General features: G+C 43.3%; 1 protein-coding gene and 1 long non-coding RNA gene across 2 annotated transcripts; one reads left to right on the top strand and one right to left on the bottom strand.

Annotated features, from left to right (window-relative positions):
* Positions 1–7,920: 7,920 nt before the first annotated feature.
* LOC105053029 (pectinesterase) lies at positions 7,921–12,164 on the top strand. Its single transcript, XM_010934028.4, is given in 3 exon segments — positions 7,921–8,494; positions 8,497–8,964; positions 11,212–12,164. Coding segments are annotated over 3 exon segments (1,611 nt in total). The 5' UTR covers positions 7,921–8,049; the 3' UTR covers positions 11,910–12,164.
* Positions 12,165–13,133: 969 nt separating this feature from the next.
* LOC140852156 (uncharacterized) lies at positions 13,134–15,476 on the bottom strand. The gene is made up of 3 exons (XR_012135134.1): positions 14,775–15,476; positions 13,596–13,684; positions 13,134–13,497 (listed from the first exon to the last, which is right to left on the bottom strand). It is a non-coding gene; the product is annotated as an uncharacterized lncRNA (long non-coding RNA).
* Positions 15,477–19,233: the final 3,757 nt, after the last annotated feature.

The raw sequence follows: 19,233 nt of genomic DNA, 5'->3' as shown, positions 1-19,233 counted from the left end.
ATAGGGTCATTGGATCCAGAAAGATTTTTTTTTCTTTTTTCAGCTTTTCAGAAAATTAGGAGGTACTTTTAATTTTTAATAAATATGATTAAATAATTTTAAAATATTTTAAGAAGGTCATAGTTTTTTGTTTTTTTGGCTCTCCAAAAATATTTTAGGATATTTGAAATTTTTAACCAAGTTTGTATGACAATATAGCTTCTTTTTACTAGTAAATAATATGCTAGTTTATTGTCGGATGGGTCAAGATACGTACGGTAGAATTGTTTTAATCAATAATTTTCAAAAACATATGGACATATTTAAGGAGCAATCCAACAGCTCATATTCGTTCTTCCTTGATGGTGAAGGATCAGCTGTTTCCTTTCATACACCAAACAGTCGTCGAGGGTGAGCTTCTGGTGCATATTGGAAATGGGATCCATTCCTGTGTGACTAGCGACAGCTAAACAAGCAAGCTCGGAAAAGATTGCCATCTTTTTATATATTCATCGCTCTTTTTTGATGGAAACTGTTCACACTTCGCATGCTCCTCCTCTCTAAAAGGAAGCGGTTGAGAGGAATGCTCTTTTGGTTCCCCTTGACTGAGTGTGTGAAAGCATCTTGTGATCTAATAATTCTATACCAAATTAACTTTCTTTAATCATCTACAAAAAAAAAATTGATGCAGCTTTCCCAGGAAAATACAGTCATGAATTACTTGATTGATACATCTTCCTCTCATAATTTCATTAATATTATAGGAAAATAAACTAATTTGAATCGTAAGTTGTTATACCTTGATGAGAAGTAATAGGAGTAGATAACTTGTTGAACCGAAATTGAAAAGAATTGGATCTTTACCAAAAAAAGAGAAAAGAAAGAATTGGATAACCATTAACCAGATGGATGTTTAAATTTAATAGGGTGTAGTGACAAAAATTGTAGTTGAAAATTACGTGAGGGGAATAGGAATATCAGCTTGTAAGTTGACTAGATTTTTCTTTATGTTTTTTATTGTATAATATTTCAGATATTATGTTTGTACTTTTTTGGGTGGGATCATTTAAACTGATGGGTTCAGAACTTTGTTCAGATATTACATGGTTTCACGTGGAAAGGTTTTCTGTTGGAGGATTTTTTTTTTTGCAAACAACGCATTTGGTGGATCAATTTGATTGATTTCGCAATAAAAAGAATCTAAGTGAGACAGTTATGGAAAGCAGTCAATGAATCTACTCATCTCAAAGTTCGAAACATTTTAGTCAACTCCTTTACTGTCAGTCTGCTCCAGATTGCAGATTTGCCAGTATAATGCAATGTATCTAGAAGAATGCCTCAGCTTTTCGATCAGTATCTGTCGTTAAAACAGTTGAAACTTTTCCTTTGAAAGCAGAGAAACAGTTGGTAAGTTTCTTGGTAATGATCTTTCATTAATCATCTCTTCTCTATTGACTGTTTCATAGCCGTCTCTTCTATTGCTTGATGTTGAAGGGAAAACCTTTGGGTCTTCATTCCAAGTTAGATGGACTATTCCACCATATTTTATGTTACTTGCCTAGCTTTCAATGGTCATCTAAGAACTACTGTCTCAACAAAAAAAAAAAAAAAATGGTGTCATGTAATTAAGAACTCTGATACATTTTCTCCATTAATCTCCTTTGAGCAAATCAGTTGCTCTATTGATGACTACATGAATAAGAAGAATAGGTGAAATCTATATATCAAGCACTAGAGAGCCAGAACTTGTGAAAGCAGAACCAAGATGTTGCAAAGTTTTTTCTTCCTCTTCTTTGCGCATGTGGGCACGTAGGTTTTCTTCCATTTTATACCCTAAGGAGCGGAGGTACTTTTTTAACATGGCTTATGTGAGAATTATGTATTGCAAAACCAAACTAGATGTTTGAACTGTCTTGCATGAACCAAACTTGATGGTTAAATTTTGTTTGGCATGTTGAGGATGTTTTTTTTTTTTTTTTTTTTTGGTAAGAGAGCTTTCTTTCATTGTTAACTACTTGGGCAACATATTATGTGAAAAGCAATTTTTCTTGGGTCTTCTGTCATGGGTTATAAGTTTTTCTGAAAATGGACACCATATATAAAAGCTAAGGGCCTGTTGGTGTTGTTGTTATTTTTGTATTTTTATTTCACTACAAGTTAGTGAAACATTGCATGAAGGTTGATGTTGAAGATAGCATTTTTTTTCATTTACGTTCTTTTTGAATGCAATAAATCCTTACTACTATAAAAGCTCAGCATATTTTATAAATCATTTAAAAAATTAAATGGGCTTAATCAAACATATATTCCAATCTAGTTCATTTTCTTTGTGTTTGTGAGAATAATAACAAAAAACAAAAGCAATACCATATAGTCACTAAATAGATAAAAAATAAAACCATGTCATCATCCTTATGGGAAAAAATGAAATTTTTGCCAATTTTACATACTGGAGTTATTATGAAAATGTTAGAAAGTGAACAATGGTAAAACATTACCTATGGCTGCTGAAGAACAGCAGGAATTGCTAATTTGTATTTTATTGCGATTAGATAGTTAATATATTAAGGTGAATTCTTTTGGATCCTTTTTCATGGGCTGAAACCATTTCGGAGAACTAAGATGAAAACAAATGCTGAATCCATGACCTGCGGATCTGAACAACAGATCACTATTTTTCGTTTCTTTTACCCTTTGTTTTGATCCTAGTGGTCATGGTGAGGATATCCCATTGGAGTTGAACATAAAAAGAGGATTCAAGCCCAAGCCAATCACACAGCTATCACAGGTATTTTTCAATATTTTATTCATAAAAAGGAAAATTCCTTTATAAGATCTTTCTATAAGAAAGTACTCTTTTATCTTGATGCAATTCCATTGTAAAATATGTGATAACGAAAAATTAATGTGAATCTGAATTTTTGGTGAGTTACCTTGTAAAATCTGTAAAAAATTGAAACTCCTAAGATCCAAGGGGTTGAATCATATATCTTCTCACTCTTGTAAGGCACTCCAACTGGCCTGCAATCACAAGGTGCTTTCGAGACAAGAATAAGATGAAAGAAAAATGTAACTTCTTGTTGCTTATGTTTCTTTTGATAAAAAAATAACTTCAGATATCTCTCTTGATTGTGGGACTAAAATCGAATCGGATATAGATCGGATACTAATATATCTATATTCATATTTATTTTATTTGACGAATATAAATACGGTTACGGATATCATTCGGATGCAAAAATTCAAACCCATATTTATCTAAAATGGATACGAATACAATTTAAATACTAAAAATATGAATATGATTATGGATATAACTTAAATAATTAAATTTTATAACTACAGAATCAAAAATATTATTAAATAGATGATAAATTAAGTTGATAATATGTTTATATCGTTATATATTTTTTTAAAAAAATTAATAAATATTATATAAAATTTTATAAGATTACATGCATATAGATTCGGATATTCAGATGTGGGTCGAATGATTCTCTATTCATATTCATATCTATTTTTTTTTATGGATATGGATATGGATACGGATACGGATACTAATTGGATTCTTAAATTTCTCTTCATATCCTGATTGATTCAGATATGAAATCGAATCCGCTTTCACCTCTCCTGAGTCATTTTGATGTGAAAATGAGTTTTGACGAAAAATAAGGTCCCCTAGTCTCTTTTCTTCTGGCAACTATTCCCTCTAATTTTTGAATTTTTGGATGATCTTGATTGGGCTGGGTCATCATTAGCGGCCCAGTAAGATCCAAATTAAACCCAACAATATGAATAATAAAAGAAAAGAATAATGATGATTCGAGGTATCTTATTTTTAAGTAAAAGCACCTTTGCAAGATACCAAGCATCGAACTTTCTACTGAGGACAGGTATCAAACAATGGTCTTGCCATGTCGGTGCTCGTTCATGTCCGAATAACGAAAGAGGCATTTCAATTTCTACATTCTCACACTACGCTTCTTTGATCCCTTAGCTGGTCCCATTTGAAGTGGACCAAAAGCAAGACGTTACATACCTTGTGGTGCCATCTTCCCCTCTCCCTATTGAATGGAAAAGAACGCGTCAGCTCAGTACTAAAGCTCCTGTTTCTTAAATTTGGCAGTCTACACAATGAATGAGGTTCTTAACATTAGAAGGACGCTCAACTTGGCTTAGAACAGGGCTTCTGATGCCATGTCCATCATTGAACTTAAAAGAAGAACCCATCCTTGAAGGTAGGAGCAGGTGGCCCTACCACGAGCACAAATATTCAAATCATGAAGATTAAATAGAGTAGTTGGGAAGACAGATTGGCCTGTGAATTAAGGAATTGATTGCAAAACTGGGACAGCCGAATAAGTGAATAAGAACATGGGATATTTATTCCACGGATCCATGGATAGGGCTTTTTTTCGGAGAGAGACGGAGAGAGGAGAGCCAAACATTTCGCATTAGATGAGCGAACATCTACCATGCTTGGATAAGTATATTCTCATTCATGCCAAGGTACTGCCTTGATATCCGAGTGACCGACCATGAATGGATTGCGACGAGTACCATAAATTAAACGCATTCTTTTGGTTTAGAGCTCATAGGTTCAAAAGCGTCAAAATCAGCGACATGAAAATTTTGACTAATGTACACCGTGAAGTGAAAGGTTAAGCCTTGGGCATGCATGACGGTGAGCTTGTCTAAATATGTCGGCCATCTTCAACAATGACTAGGATTCTTTATGATGTATGTTTTACGCTCGATAGCCAATGTCCGAAGATAGATAGCTATCAAGAACAGCGTATCGTATATGGCATCTAAGATTATTTTGTTTGGTAGATATTTTTTTTTTAATGATGGCTAACGACCAGTGCTCTTCCAAAGATATAAAAAAAATAGTAAAATATCGTCAAAAAAACTATGTACCTCAGTACATGTGAATGGAGCAATGATTTGGTAATCACACCTCGTTCTTAGATGAGCTTGATTTTCGAGCCTTCGATGATGCATCTCCAAATATTTAGATATAAATAATTTATGTTGGATATTTTTTTTATCTCTCGCTCTCTTAATAAATATATATTTCAATAGATATCGTGTTGATGAAAACATTGAAGCTAATAGATTCATAGCTTGAACTAACGTTCTTGTGAAAACACATAATGTTTGCTTGGATATTGCAAACATGACAAGATAAATTGGCGGGCCGGAATTAATTAGCTCAAGGAGCTTGCAGGTCTATTATTGGAGTTTTAATTAACTAGAGGGAATGTGCTCTATGACAGCAGATCCATGCTCAAAATTAGATGGGTGACAATTTTATTGCTCATTTACGCTGCCACATGTCTTGTCTGGCTTTTCCCATCGCAATGAGTGGACCATTTAGGAAGAAAGTGTGGCGCTTGCTGGCTAAAACAAGGCCATATTTACGTAAAAAGATGCAGAAACCTTAGAAGGTTGCAACTGAAATAAATACGAGCATCAGATATCCAACCTCATCTGCTCCGGATAACATGAATTTTATCTGATTCAATTTAAAATTTGAAACAAACAAAATGATAACAACAAATTGAATGCAAATAATGATATATTTTATTTTAAATTTAATTGAATATAATTTTAATCCAAATTTTTATTTAAAAATTATAATTATTTTAAAATATTTATATAATAAATTTTTTATTTTATTTAATCTGACTCAATCCAATACATTTTATCTATCCGATCTGATCCGGACACCAAATAGATGCAAGGCTAAAGCTTTTCATTACAAGATGAGTATAGATATTGATTGATCTGTCTCGTATCGGAACTGTTGTCATCCCAAGTTGGTCCACACGGGATGGCATTCCGCGTACTTTCTGGGCCCCCTAATGTGGTTTCCATCACTGGTGATGGTTGGCCGGTGTCAACGTCGGCACGGAGAGCCGACGCGCGGTGGGATGCTTTATCCCGATGGCGTGGCTGGTTTCCTCGGGACCAATGTCGCCATGTATAGCTTTCCAACCAGTGATGCTAACCTTCGCGTCTGGTATCGTGTGCCTTCTGAGAAAAGAAACCCCAAGAAGAGAATCAGATGATCATGCTGATCAACGAAAGGATAAATAAATAATATATATTTCTTTAATTTAAAAAAGAGAGATAGATGAATGAGACATACATAGTCAAAAATCAAAGGTGTTCCTAACTGAGCTCACTTTTTATTTTTTAGGTTTCCTTTTCAATATAATTTATAGAACTAGCTTACAACTCCGTAACATGCATGAAATATTATTTTTTTTCTAACTTTTTTCCACTACTTTCTCTTTTTCCCCCAACACTCCTCGCCCCGCACCGACGGTTTCTCTGCTGCCCTCTGCTACTCACACTACCACAACTTACACAAAAATCATATGCTTAAAAAATCTTCAATCGAAACCTAAAAAATTCTTTCGATCTCTATATTTTCCTTTCTTCCTCACCCTCCTCCACCTCATCTTCTCTATCTCCCTTGTCGACTTCTCTACTGTCCGTTGCCTTCTTGCCGCCTTTGCCAGCCGCCACAAAGCCCCCCCTCCACATATTTGCCCTCAACCTGACCTTTATCGCTCGCACATTTTTTTTTTCGATCTTCGTGTTCTTCTCTCCAATAGACCTCTATATATTTTTGTTGATTTTTTTGATGTTTTCTCCATAAAAAAAAAGATATGTGACAGATGATACCTTAAAAAAAAAAAACATATGATGGACAGATACTGATGCCTATATTTTAACACATATATAGATTAGTTTAATTCCTTGTATGTATCACAATGATAGAGTTTAACTTATTTCAGTCCAAGCCTAGGCATTTCTCTCATCAACCAATTTTTGATAGAAAATCTTAAAAAGTATATGCATATGCAAAATGTACATCTATGTATTTCATCCATTGATCAAATTCCATCAAGAAGTGAAAATTAATATTAAAGCTAAGGATGGGAAACAGTCAAATCAATGTACATTGATATACAAACCCGAATATGTTTGCTGATTATACTAGCCGTCACGTTTTGAATTGAGGTGTTAATACACTAATTTCACTAAAAAATGGTAAAAGAGGATTGTTGGTTACGTTTGTTTAATTACTACAAGATCTTTAATTTCAAGCTTAAGTTGAGGTGCACTCGAACAAGGTTTAGAGCTTATCTCAAGCTATATCTGAGTTCAACTGTATTCCTGTTTGATCTACTAAAAATTACGCTTTATCAAATTTGATTAGGTAAGAAATGTTGGCCAAGTCATGTAATTCTTTCCCCTCCATTACTGTTAGAGAGACTAGAGAGAGAACGCCAAGTCTCATCCTGAATTTTTGATTCAAAATTAATTTCAAATCAAGCTTGATAGTCATAAACTAATTAAATCTGGACTCGTTTCGGCACCAAGAACTTGTCTCCGGTAAAGTGAGAAGGAGAAACAGTGAACTCCAAATAATAATATCCTCCAAGTTAAACTCTACATCAACCTCATCACCGCCTTTTAGTCCGACCGGTTGGCACCTCCTTGCCCTTTGGTGAGATTTTGAGACCAAAACCAAATATTATAGCATTTCAATAAACGCATGAAAAGAAACACTCTCCATCCACCTATCTCCCTATTCCCCATTTGCAATTCCACTGCAACTTCCATTAGTTCCATCTCAAATTAAGAGGAACTTTTAACTGAACAAAAGCAATGCTTCCTAGAAATAAATTAATCACAAAGTGGCACAAGACTTCCAAAAACTTACACCAACCCAAATTTGAATAAGAAAAATAGTATCATGAGTATAAAGATTTTTCTTCGCGCCATGTTCTTCCCTTTATTAATCAATAGGAAACTAAAAGAGCTCATCCAGTGGCAAAGCTTTTATTTAGTAGAAAGCGCGGCAAACCCCGTCTCATCAGTACAACTGTTAACTACTCGTGAAGCTCCCTCTCTCTCTCTATCTGGCACTCAGCTCTATAATCTCTATATATAAGTATGACACCAATCTTAACCGGGCCACCACCCTTTCCTTCTTCCTCTTTAATATATACTCTCTCTCTCTCTCTCTCTCTGTGACGCCGTTATCTCAGCATGGCTCCATGTCCAACGGCCGTCACTTCTCTTGTTCTCCTCCTCCTCCTCCTCCTCCTCTCGCCGGCGCTCTCCCTCACCTCCCCCTCGCTCCAACCAGAATGCGCCACGTCGCCAAAGAAGAGCTCCACGCCGTCGGCGAGTTCCTTCGCCCCCTCCACCTCCTTCCTCTCCACCCTCCACTCCACCCTCGACGAGATACAGAAGCTCGTGTCCGTCGTCTCCACCTTCTACGGAAACCTCGGCGGCAACCTCCGCCTTTCCTCCGCCGTCTCCGACTGTCTCGACCTCCTCGACCTCTCCACTGACGAGATCTCCTCGACCATCTCTGCCTCCCAACCCTCTACCGCCTCCGCCACCGCCGGCACCGGCAACCGCCGCTCCGACGTCCGCTCATGGCTGAGTGCCGCCCTCGGGAACCAAGAAACCTGCAAGGAGTCCCTCGAGGGACCAACAGCGTCCTCGGCTCCCTCGTCTCCGGCGGTCTCCAGTCCATCACCTCCCTGGTTGCCGACAGCCTCCGCGATGTTGCCGCCGGTTCCGGCGGCGTCGGCGGGGCCGGAAATGCCGGCCGGCGGAGGCTGATGGGGAAGGTGAGCGACGGGTTCCCGGGATGGGTGTCGTTGGGAGACCGGAGGCTGCTGCAGGCGCCGGCGGGGACGGCGGCGGATGCAGTGGTGGCGAAGGACGGGAGCGGGAAGTACACGACGGTGGGGGCGGCGGTGGCGGCGGCGCCGACGGAGAGCACGAAGAGGTACGTGATCTACGTGAAAAAGGGGGCGTACAAGGAGAACGTGGAGATTAAGAAGAAGACGTGGAATATAATGCTAGTAGGCGACGGCTTGGGCCAGACCATCATCTCCGGCAGCCGTAACTTCGTTGACGGCTGGACTACCTACCGGAGCGCCACCTTCGGTGAGTATCCAGAGGCATCTCTATGGGCTTTTGTTTCTTATTCTTTAAAATTATTTTATATTTAAGTTTAGAATTATTAAAATTTATTTGGATCATAGAAAGTATATGTTTGGTTATCTATATGAACGAGATTTATTTCTGAAAATTTAAGTTTATAGGAATTAACTCAAGATATATCAAAAACTAAAATTAGAGACAAAGGTATAGAAATTACCTACTCTCTTATGTTCACTTTTTTTTTTTTTTTAAGTTCACTTATCTCATTTGTCCTGTGTGTGGTTGGGATCAAAAAAAAAAAAAAAAATCGGATTGGAAGGATAAATGGTCTCCATTTTGACTCCAGATTTATCTTTCTATTCTATTTATATGTTATCCTATCATTGAGTCGGGATCCTTATCATTCTACTTTAGCTATTAAACTATGTGATATATGAATCTGGTTAGATGTTTTGTTATAGTTATACAAGGGAATACTATTGTATAGGCGACACGGTTCTAGAGTGAGAAAACAGTACGGGCAAAAAGTCTAGATTCGCGACATGTGTGGCCCGGTGTTTTACGTATGTTGGATTTTGGTATCAGGGCTCAAACAAAGTAGGCCTTTTCAAGACCGGCTAATAGAAATTAAGGAGGTGCATGCTGCATGCGTAGCTAGTCTACGTGACTCTGGAACCCGAGCAGCATCTATAAACTTTGTCGAGTTGTGATCAAGCTACGAAGGAGTACTTCCACTCAGATCACAGTGTAACTACTTATGCCGATCATAATATATAGAGAATTGCATAGCAAGTTGGTGAACACTAAGAATTCCTAGTAACTAAAAGGTCAACAAGTACTGATAATTATAGAACTTTATCTTAAACCGATTTAGATTAGCTGACTTCACCTCATGGGCTGTTGCAACTACGTACGCACACAGCCCTCGTAAACTTATGCCCCAGATTTTATCACTCCACAAGGTAGATCCGTAAAAATATTTAAATCTCAAAGTCAGGACTGGTAGTGACCTGCATTTAAGTGAAGTGACAACAACCTGACCTCCTTTTTTTTTATCCCCTTCAAAACCGTGTCCGGTGGGCGTGGCCACTGGTGCATGTAATCCAAATTTGACGGGTACAACATGAAGCCTTGTCCATCGCTTTCTCAAATTCATAAAATCTTCTGCTTGCTATGTTTTTTATTTCCTTCTCGTAACCACAACCGCGCGGTTATCCACCGACGTACTCATCTGCCCCTGTCCGTCTGATCACATGAAAACAATCTAGTGAATGGTCTTGATGTGATCATAAAGGCCTTTTTTTTTTTTTTTTGGTACATGAACACACACAATATATATATAGACAGAGAGAGAGAGAACCTTCTGGAGGACTAGGACACGTTAAAGCTACCACCGTGTCACGGGTCTCTCTCTTCTTATTACGCCTTGTTGTTCGTGAATTACCGAAGGGTTGTATCCGCGTGTGATCATGGTGAAAATGGTACTTAGCGCTTGTCTCTTCTGACCTCTCCCACTTTTCCGTGACCCTGGGTTAAAGCTAAAAGGGTTAAATCGTCATTCAGTTAGTGGTCAATGGTCATCATCTCGTAGACTCAGTCACATGGCCCTTAGAAGCTTTAAATGAAGAGTTTACAATTGGATGTTCTTATAAAGCTCTTTGGACTGGAGGAAGAAAAAAAAAAAAGAAAATCTCTAGAAGTGCTTTTTTTCTTCCCAAAACATTCGGACCGGATGACACTTGATTACAGAATCATATTTAAATAAATGGCCCATGAATTCTATAAAATTTTTACGCTAATTTTGTAGAAATATCCCAACAAGCTCTCAAGATATTTGTAGAGATTTTCCTGTAGTTCTGTAAGGAGATATGAGATTTCAAATGGCATGATTTAACCCTATCTAGATGTGGAAATAGGTATTATGGATCTCTAAATGATCTATCTCGGTACTGGCCAATAATTTCCCCAGTATTCTAGCTAATCGTCCCTAGCGTCATGAGAATTTGCTTCAAGCATTCATCCATAGCTTAACATTGAACCAGGCACTTGAATCACTAAATCAAGTTGGACCTAAATAAATTCAATACAATATAAAGTCGGCAAACCATTCTCTCCATATAATTTAAACCTGGTAAACGTTATGTATGGTCGCTATTTTATATAACATGGCACGCTACTCATCCAACGGTACATATTCAATCACAAGATACCGACACTCACGTGTGCTCGCACGTGTGGTCATGCATGCAGCGGTCTCCGGCAAGGGTTTCATCGTCCGGGACCTGACGATCGAGAACACAGCCGGCCCTTCGAAGCACCAGGCGGTGGCGCTCCGCTCCGACTCCGACCTCTCCGTCTACTACCGCTGCAGCTTCCTGGGCTACCAGGACACCCTCTACGCCCACTCCCTCCGCCAGTTCTACCGCGAGTGCCGCATCGCCGGCACCGTCGACTTCGTCTTCGGCGACGCCGCCGCCGTCTTCCAGAGCTGCACCCTCCTTGCCCGCCGCCCGCTCCCCGACCAGAAGAACTCCGTCACGGCCCAGGGGCGCAAGGACCCCAACCAGAACACCGGCTTCTCCCTCCAATTCTGCAACGTCTCCGCCGACTCCGACCTGGCCGGGTTCACCAACTCGACCGCCACCTATTTGGGCCGGCCCTGGAAGGAATACTCTCGGACCGTCGTCATGCAGTCGTATCTCGGGGTGGCGGTCCGGCCCGAGGGTTGGCTCGAGTGGAACGGGGACTTCGCGCTCCGGACGCTCTACTACGGCGAGTACATGAACTACGGGCCCGGTTCGGGGCTGGCCGGCCGGGTCAAGTGGCCCGGGTACCACGTCATAACCGACTCGGCTCAGGCGGTCAATTTCACGGTGGGTCAGTTCATTGATGGGAACCTCTGGCTGCCCTCCACCGGGGTCAAGTACACGGCCGGTCTGACGATGTAATAAATATAGATCGAAAGAGAGGAGAGAGAAAGTTGGTGGTCACTGGTGAGTGGTGTATTTGTTAAGTATTCTTTGGCGTGAGGCTACTGGATACATGTTGACATTGAGATGCAAATGTTTAGCAAGTTACTTCCAACAAAGAACATGTATATCTACCGGTAAAAAGAAGAAGAATTGGAATAGAGGGATGTATTTGAAGCTAAACTTTTTGTATTTTAATTATCCTAGAAGTCATATTATGCTCCTTGCTGGACTCGTGAATGTGTCACCTAGCTTGTGATAAGCGGCAACCATATATATAGCATTGGAACCATGTGGAGTGATAAAAACTCGTTAGTCTTAATGAATTGATGGCACCTGTTGAAGCTAATTAATCTTAATGGTTTAATAACACTTGTTGGTTGCAGTTGCTATTGCGGGTTTGTGAATCAATTAACCTCCATCTACTGCCAGTATTTTTCTCCCCACCATTGTTTGACAATAGTTATTATTCTTGAGGTTTTAGAGCTGGCTATTTTGGTCGACCGTGTTTTGGTTCTGATGTTGTGAGCTCGGGGTTTCCATTGTTCCGGCCCTCTACCACACAATATATCCATCCGCAACGCCTTGATGTTAATCTTCACATGGTGGTGTTCGTCAACCTGCTCAAATACCGTCTAGATGCAAGTATACATCTATATGGATATGATAATCTTGAAACACATAATTTCTCTGGGACTCGTTGTACGCAGCTGGGTTGTGAATTCCCTCTTGGCAGGTAATTTCTGTGCTATGGTATAACATAATATAAATATGCTAGCTTTTGCACCAATAATGGCTTCATCAACCCCATCCACTATGAAATATCCCCAATGCCTTCGTCAATAAAGCAGATGCCTGTAAGGCAGACCGCATATCTCATATCAAAATTCTAAATCCCATAGAATAAAATCATTTTCATTTTTTTTTTATGAAACAAGATACACCACCATCCCTCTCTGTGAGTCTCAAAATGTCCTGCTCGGAACACTGACATGCTAGCAATCTCAACACATGAGATGGTACCCAATCATAATGTTTCACGGAACAACCCATTGGAATCTAAATTCTCACCTTAAACCGCAATAGTGAATGGATGGCCTTTATCATCGATCTGTAGGTCCCCGACCAAGTCATCCATTAATTGAGCGATTTCAGGCCCGTAGGTCCCAGACCAAGTCATCCATTATTTGAGGTAAGAAAACATTGACGCAAGCCTAAACCAATATTTCAAATGGATCACATATCAGACCCAAACCTGACCAATGCCTCTAAGATGGGACGAACTGGTCCTAGGTCGGAACCAGACTAATCATATTTGCAGCCCTGGGCCTACATAGCTTTGCTGCCAGGCACTTGGAAAAGAACTTAGATATTTTTCATAACTCCCCCTCGTGATATGGCAGACAAGGTCCCTTCTTAAATCTTTGGGATACAAGGTTTGGATCCGCTAGATTAATACAATTCACAGGTTTTTCCACCATATTAGAAAGAAAATAAATAAAGGGATCGAGCTAAACGTCAGCTGCATGATGACGATTGAAACATGAAGTCCTCCCAATGTCAAAAACTGCAAGCACAAAGAAACAGGGATGAAAGCCAAGATAATCCACGACAATGGCATCAAGAATCAGTAATCTTAACACAATGAAGGTATCATGTATGAACCTTTTAGTGGGTTACCCTGCTCGGGATCATTCAGGAAAATGTTGCAATGAGGAACCCCTTGTAGATGCTCATGAACTTAGCCACGAATGCTGTGGAAGACATTGTTGGAGAGATGGAAACAGTAGAAAGTTACAGATGGGTCTAAAAGTATATGATATATTCACATGCACATAGTGTAGCCCAAAAATCAGGGAATGACACAGCAGAAGCAAAAGCATGACAGCAATGGCATCACCAAAATCCAAAAAACAAAACATAATGTACATGCTTGCATATACAACTCCCAGTTTGGGAGGAAAAAAAAAAGAAGAAGAGCACTTTGATCCAATAAACTGTCATCATGATTCCAAAATAATGTATAAACAATGAAGAAATCAACTTTGTTCATCCAGAATTAGATCTGCAGTGACTGGCCAGTGGCTTTAGGCATCGGAATATAGTGAAGCAATTTCTTATATACCAAAAGACAACTTCCTGGGATTTTATCAATCTGTCTATCCTGTTCCTTGGACCTTAAAGCCACCTTCCAATAGATTATATTGGGCTCATCACTAATAATCCTGTTTGCTAATTGGATCTCTAGTTCCTGAGAGGATTTCTCAAAAGTGGCATATAATGTTTACCTAATACAGCTTGCAAATAAACTGATTATGTGCATGGTGACTAGGATTCTTGTTTCCAGTTTTGATAATTTCAAGAATAGTGTTTCTATGTTAAAAATTGTTTATTAACTACAATGTCCTGGCATAGAGAACCAACTTGCAAACAGGTAAGGTGCAGCTGCAAGAAATGAGCACAACTCCATAATGACATAACTCTACTAGAGTAAATGATAATCTGAGGAAGTAATTCTGTATTCGATAAAATTAGCGAGCTTCAGAAAGCGTGTATTCTCTGCCTATACTGGGTACTTGACATCTCATGGCTGCAAAGAAAGAGCATTCTCTTGTCATACCATTCATGTCACTATTTAGCACTTGATAGTCTATGAAAAATGCACAGCCTCAAGAGGATATAAACTCATTGCTCTATGAAGACCACCTCCTCCAGCCATTTTATCAAAGTGACAGCAAAACACAATCCAGCTAAGTCTGTAGAGCTTATAAAATAGAAAACAGAACAAAGATACAGATGAAAACAATTATGATGAATGCCTGCAAAAAAGGATAACAAAGGTACCTTCTATGTGGAATATGGCCTTCTGCCCAAGACGCATCCTGTGCTCCTGCAAAAAGCATATAATAAGGTAGAGGAAGCTTGATGATGGACAAAAGAACACAGTGACCAAAGTATTAATGAAATTGATGTGGCATAAGAATGGGATCACAATTTTGGATATGCTTAAATCTTCCACCATGCTGTTCAGAAACAAATGGAAGATACTTTCATCTTGTTGCTAGGATAATGGGAAAGACAATTTTAAGGCTTCATGAAATATAGCTAGGTCAGTATAGAATTTAGATCAAAGATGATGACATGATGGAGCAAAGTGCTTGTTATGGGTCTTTTTGATAAAACTTTTAGGCTAAACTTTGGGCTCCTCACCTAAAATATGATAAGATGAACATGAAGGATCATACCCACAAAAAAGAAAAAGTGAATATAAAAACTGGAAATAAGATATTCAAAGCTTTATCACTCATCGTGTTTTTCACTCTAATTATATCAGATTGGTATTAGAGCTTCGATCCTCTAATTAGCAGGAGCCTAGTTTGACTAGTGAGCAGTACAACCAAATGAAAGCAATTATCAATGCTCGAAGTACATTGAAGGGGAAAAGCGAGTGTTGGGTATAAAATACCCACAGCCGAAGTCCTCAGCAGAATCAACCGCAAGTAGACTCCGCCCGAACTCCTACGGGAGCCGGACTCCGTCCTCAACATCAGCTGCCGGTAAGCCTTGTCCGGACTCCTACGGGAGCCGGACTTCGCCTTTAACTTTAATTGCAGGAAGACTCCACCCGGACTCCTACGGGAGCCGGGCTTCGTCCTCGACTCCAACGGCTGCAGACAGACTCCGTCCGGACTCCTACGGGAGCCGGATTCCGCCAACAACTTCAACCGCAAGTAGACTCCGCCCGGACTCCTACGGGAGCCGGGCTCCATCCTCAACATCAGCTGTCGGTAAGCCTTGTCCGGACTCCTACGGGAGCCGGACTTCGCCTTTAACTTTAATTGCAGGAAGACTCCGCCCGGACTCCTAAGGGAGCCGGGCTTCGTCCTCGACTCCAACGGCTGCAGACAGACTTCGTCCGGACTCCTACGGGAGCCGGACTCCGCCAACAACTTCCGGCTCTCCGCCAACAACTTCAACCGCAAGCAGACTCCGCCCGGACTCCTACGGGAGCCGGGCTCCGTCCTCCACATCAGCTGCCGGTAAGCCTTGTCCGGACTCCTACGGGAGCCGGACTTCGTCTTTAACTTTAATTGCAGGAAGACTCCGCCCGGACTCTTACGGGAACCGGGCTTCGTCCTCGACTCCAACGGCTGCAGACAGACTTCGTCCGGACTCCTACGGGAGCCGGACTCCGCCTTTAACTTTAATTGCAGGAAGACTCCGCCCGGACTCCTACGGGAGCCGGACTTCGTCCTCGACTCCAACGGCTGCAGACAGACTCCGTCCGGACTCCTACGGGAGCCGGACTCCGCCAACAACTTCAACCGCAAGTAGACTCCGCCCGGACTCCTACGGGAGCCGGGCTCCGTCCTCAACATCAGCTGCCGGTAAGCCTTGTCCGGACTCCTACGGGAGCCGGACTTCGCCTTTAACTTTAATTGCAGGAAGACTCCGCCCGGACTCTTACGGGAGCCGGGCTTCGTCCTCGACTCCAACGGCTGCAGACAGACTTCGTCCGGACTCCTACGGGAGCCGGACTTCGCCTTTAACTTTAATTGCAGGAAGACTCCGCCCGGACTTCTACGGGAGCCGGGCTTCGTCCTCGACTCCAACGGCTGCAGACAGACTCTGTCCGGACTCCTACGGGAGCCGGACTCCGCCAACAACTTCAACCGCAAGTAAACTCCGTCCGGACTCCTACGGGAGCCGGGCTCCGTCCTCAACATCAGCTGCCGGTAAGCCTTGTCCGGACTCCTACGGGAGCCGGACTTCGCCTTTAACTTTAATTGCAGGAAGACTCCGCCCGGACTCCTACGGGAGCCGGGCTTCGTCCTCGACTCCAACGGCTGCAGACAGACTTCGTCCGGACTCCTACGGGAGCCGGACTCCGCCAACAACTTCAACAGCAAGCAGACTCCGCCCGGACTCCTACGGGAGCCGGGCTCCGTCCTCAACATCAGCTGCCGGTAAGCCTTGTCCGGACTCCTACGGGAGCCGGACTTCGCCTTTAACTTTAATTGCAGGAAGACTCCGCCCGGACTCTTACGGGAGCCGGACTTCGTCCTTGACTCCAACGACTGCAGACAGACTTCGTCCGGACTCCTACGGGAGCCGGACTTCGCCTTTAACTTTAATTGCAGGAAGACTCCGCCCGGACTCTTACGGGAGCCGGGCTTCGTCCTCGACTCCAACGGCTGCAGACATACTTCGTCCGGACTCCTACGGGAGCCGGACTCCGCCAACAACTTCAACCGCAAGTAGACTCCGCCCCGGACTCCTACGGGAGCCGGGCTCCGTCCTCAACATCAGCTGCCGGTAAGCCTTGTCCGGACTCCTACAGGAGCCGGACTTCGCCTTTAACTTTAATTGCAGGAAGACTCCGCCCGGACACCTACGGGAGCTGGGCTTCGTCCTCAACTCCAATGGCTGCAGACAGACTCCGTCCGGACTCCTATGGGAGCCGGACTCCGCCAACAACTTCACCGCAAGTAGACTCCGCCCGGACTCCTACGGGAGCCGGGCTCCGTCCTCAACATCAGCTGCCGGTAAGCCTTGTCCGGACTCCTACGGGAGCCGAACTTCGCCTTTAACTTTAACTGCAAGTAGACTTCGTCCGGACTCCTACGGAAGCCAGACTCCGTCTTCTATTCCGACTGAAGACCTCGCCCAAACTCTACGGATACCGGACCTCGCTACCGACTCCAACCGAACTTCGACCGACAAGTCTGGACCCCTGGCAGGCCACAGTAACGGACAACACTGCTCCACTCCCTGCGGCGGACTCTACGCAGCTCCATCACTCCCTGACAGGCCACAGTAACGGTCACGGCACTACTCCACTCCCTACGACGGGTCTCGCGCAGCTCCACTTCCCTGGCAGGCCACAATAACGGCCACGATCCTGCTCCACTTCCTGCGACGGATACCGCGCGATTCTCCCATCCGCTGGCAAATCGCGACAACAGACGCCGCCCCACTCCCCGCGGCAGACTCCACGTGGCACACCCCGGTGATAGCCACGGGTCCACTCCACTACTCTTCGCAGCAAACTCCACCTGACCCAGGGCAGCCCACTGCCAGACGGTTACGGACGTCGCTATCAGGCTACTGCCCCCTCCGCCTATAAAAGGGGGGCTCCAGATACGTTTTCTATAAGCTTTCATCTTTCGTCTAAAACTCTGCTAAATTCTCCGTTCGGCACTCCATTCTTGTTGAGGCAAAGAACTGACTTGAGCGTCGGAGGGTCTTGCCGGAGCAACCCCACCTCCGGTTTAGACTTCCTTTACAGGTCCCGTGGCGATCGCGACTTCCCCGACTCCAGCTTCTCCGGCGCAAGCGGATTTTTGCACCAACAGGATTGGCGCTAGGAAGGGCTGTGTCTTCGCAGTACCCTTGTTCTTAAGGAGCGCTCAGCGGATCCACATCGTCTCCTCCGACACCCACTCCTTGTTTCCCCCACGGGATCCATACTTGATGCCTCCTCGCAAGGCGTCCACGCGACGGTCCACGCCCCGCGGCCAGATCCCAGGCTCCGGCCCCCCTCCTGTTTCTCAACCTCCTCCTCCTCCGACGGCGGCGGTCGGCGCGGAGCAGTTTGACCTGCTGGCGCAGCAGGTCAGAGGCCTCACGGCTGTGCAAGCTATGCAGCAGCAGCAGCCGCGCATCGGTACGCCCGGAAAGGGCGTCCCCGGAACACCAGAATCCGACGGCGGGGCGGGCCACCTGGGCCAGCCGCCCCGTCCTTCCTGGGAAAACGAACCCGAGGGTAGAGAGCCCTCAATCGGACCACGACTCCAGCCCTGGAAGATCCCTGCCCCCGTTCTGCCAGAGGACCCTCGAGACTCGAAGTCGAGAGGATTTCCTGGACCGGAGACTCCAGGAGATGAACCGACGGATCGAAGAACTCCGCCATGCGCCCCCCGCTTATGGTGAGGATATTTGTACTGACCTTCCCTTCTCCCAAATGATCATGCAGGAACCAATCCCGCAAACTTCCCCAGTTCGAAAGCTACGACGGGACTTCGGACCCGGTTGATCATCTGGAGGCCTTCCGGACGATGATGCTGCTTCATGGTGCTCCTGATGCCTCTTATGCCGGGCCTTCCCGTCCACCTTGGGGAGCAGCGAGAACTGGTACTCGGCTTTGAACGGGTACCATCTTTTCCTTCGATCAAATGAGCCACCAATTTGTGGCCCATTTTTCAGCAGCCGGCGCCCCCGGAAGGGTTCGGAATCCCTCATCAACATCAAGCAAAGGGAAGGGGAGTCCATTCGGGCCTACATCAACCGCTTCAACATCGCA

Source organism: Elaeis guineensis, chromosome 10 (assembly GCF_000442705.2).
Source record: "Elaeis guineensis isolate ETL-2024a chromosome 10, EG11, whole genome shotgun sequence".
Taxonomy (NCBI): Eukaryota; Viridiplantae; Streptophyta; class Magnoliopsida; order Arecales; family Arecaceae; genus Elaeis; species Elaeis guineensis.
Note: the sequence above shows the minus strand (reverse complement) of the source record. Positions and strands in the feature narration are given on the sequence as shown.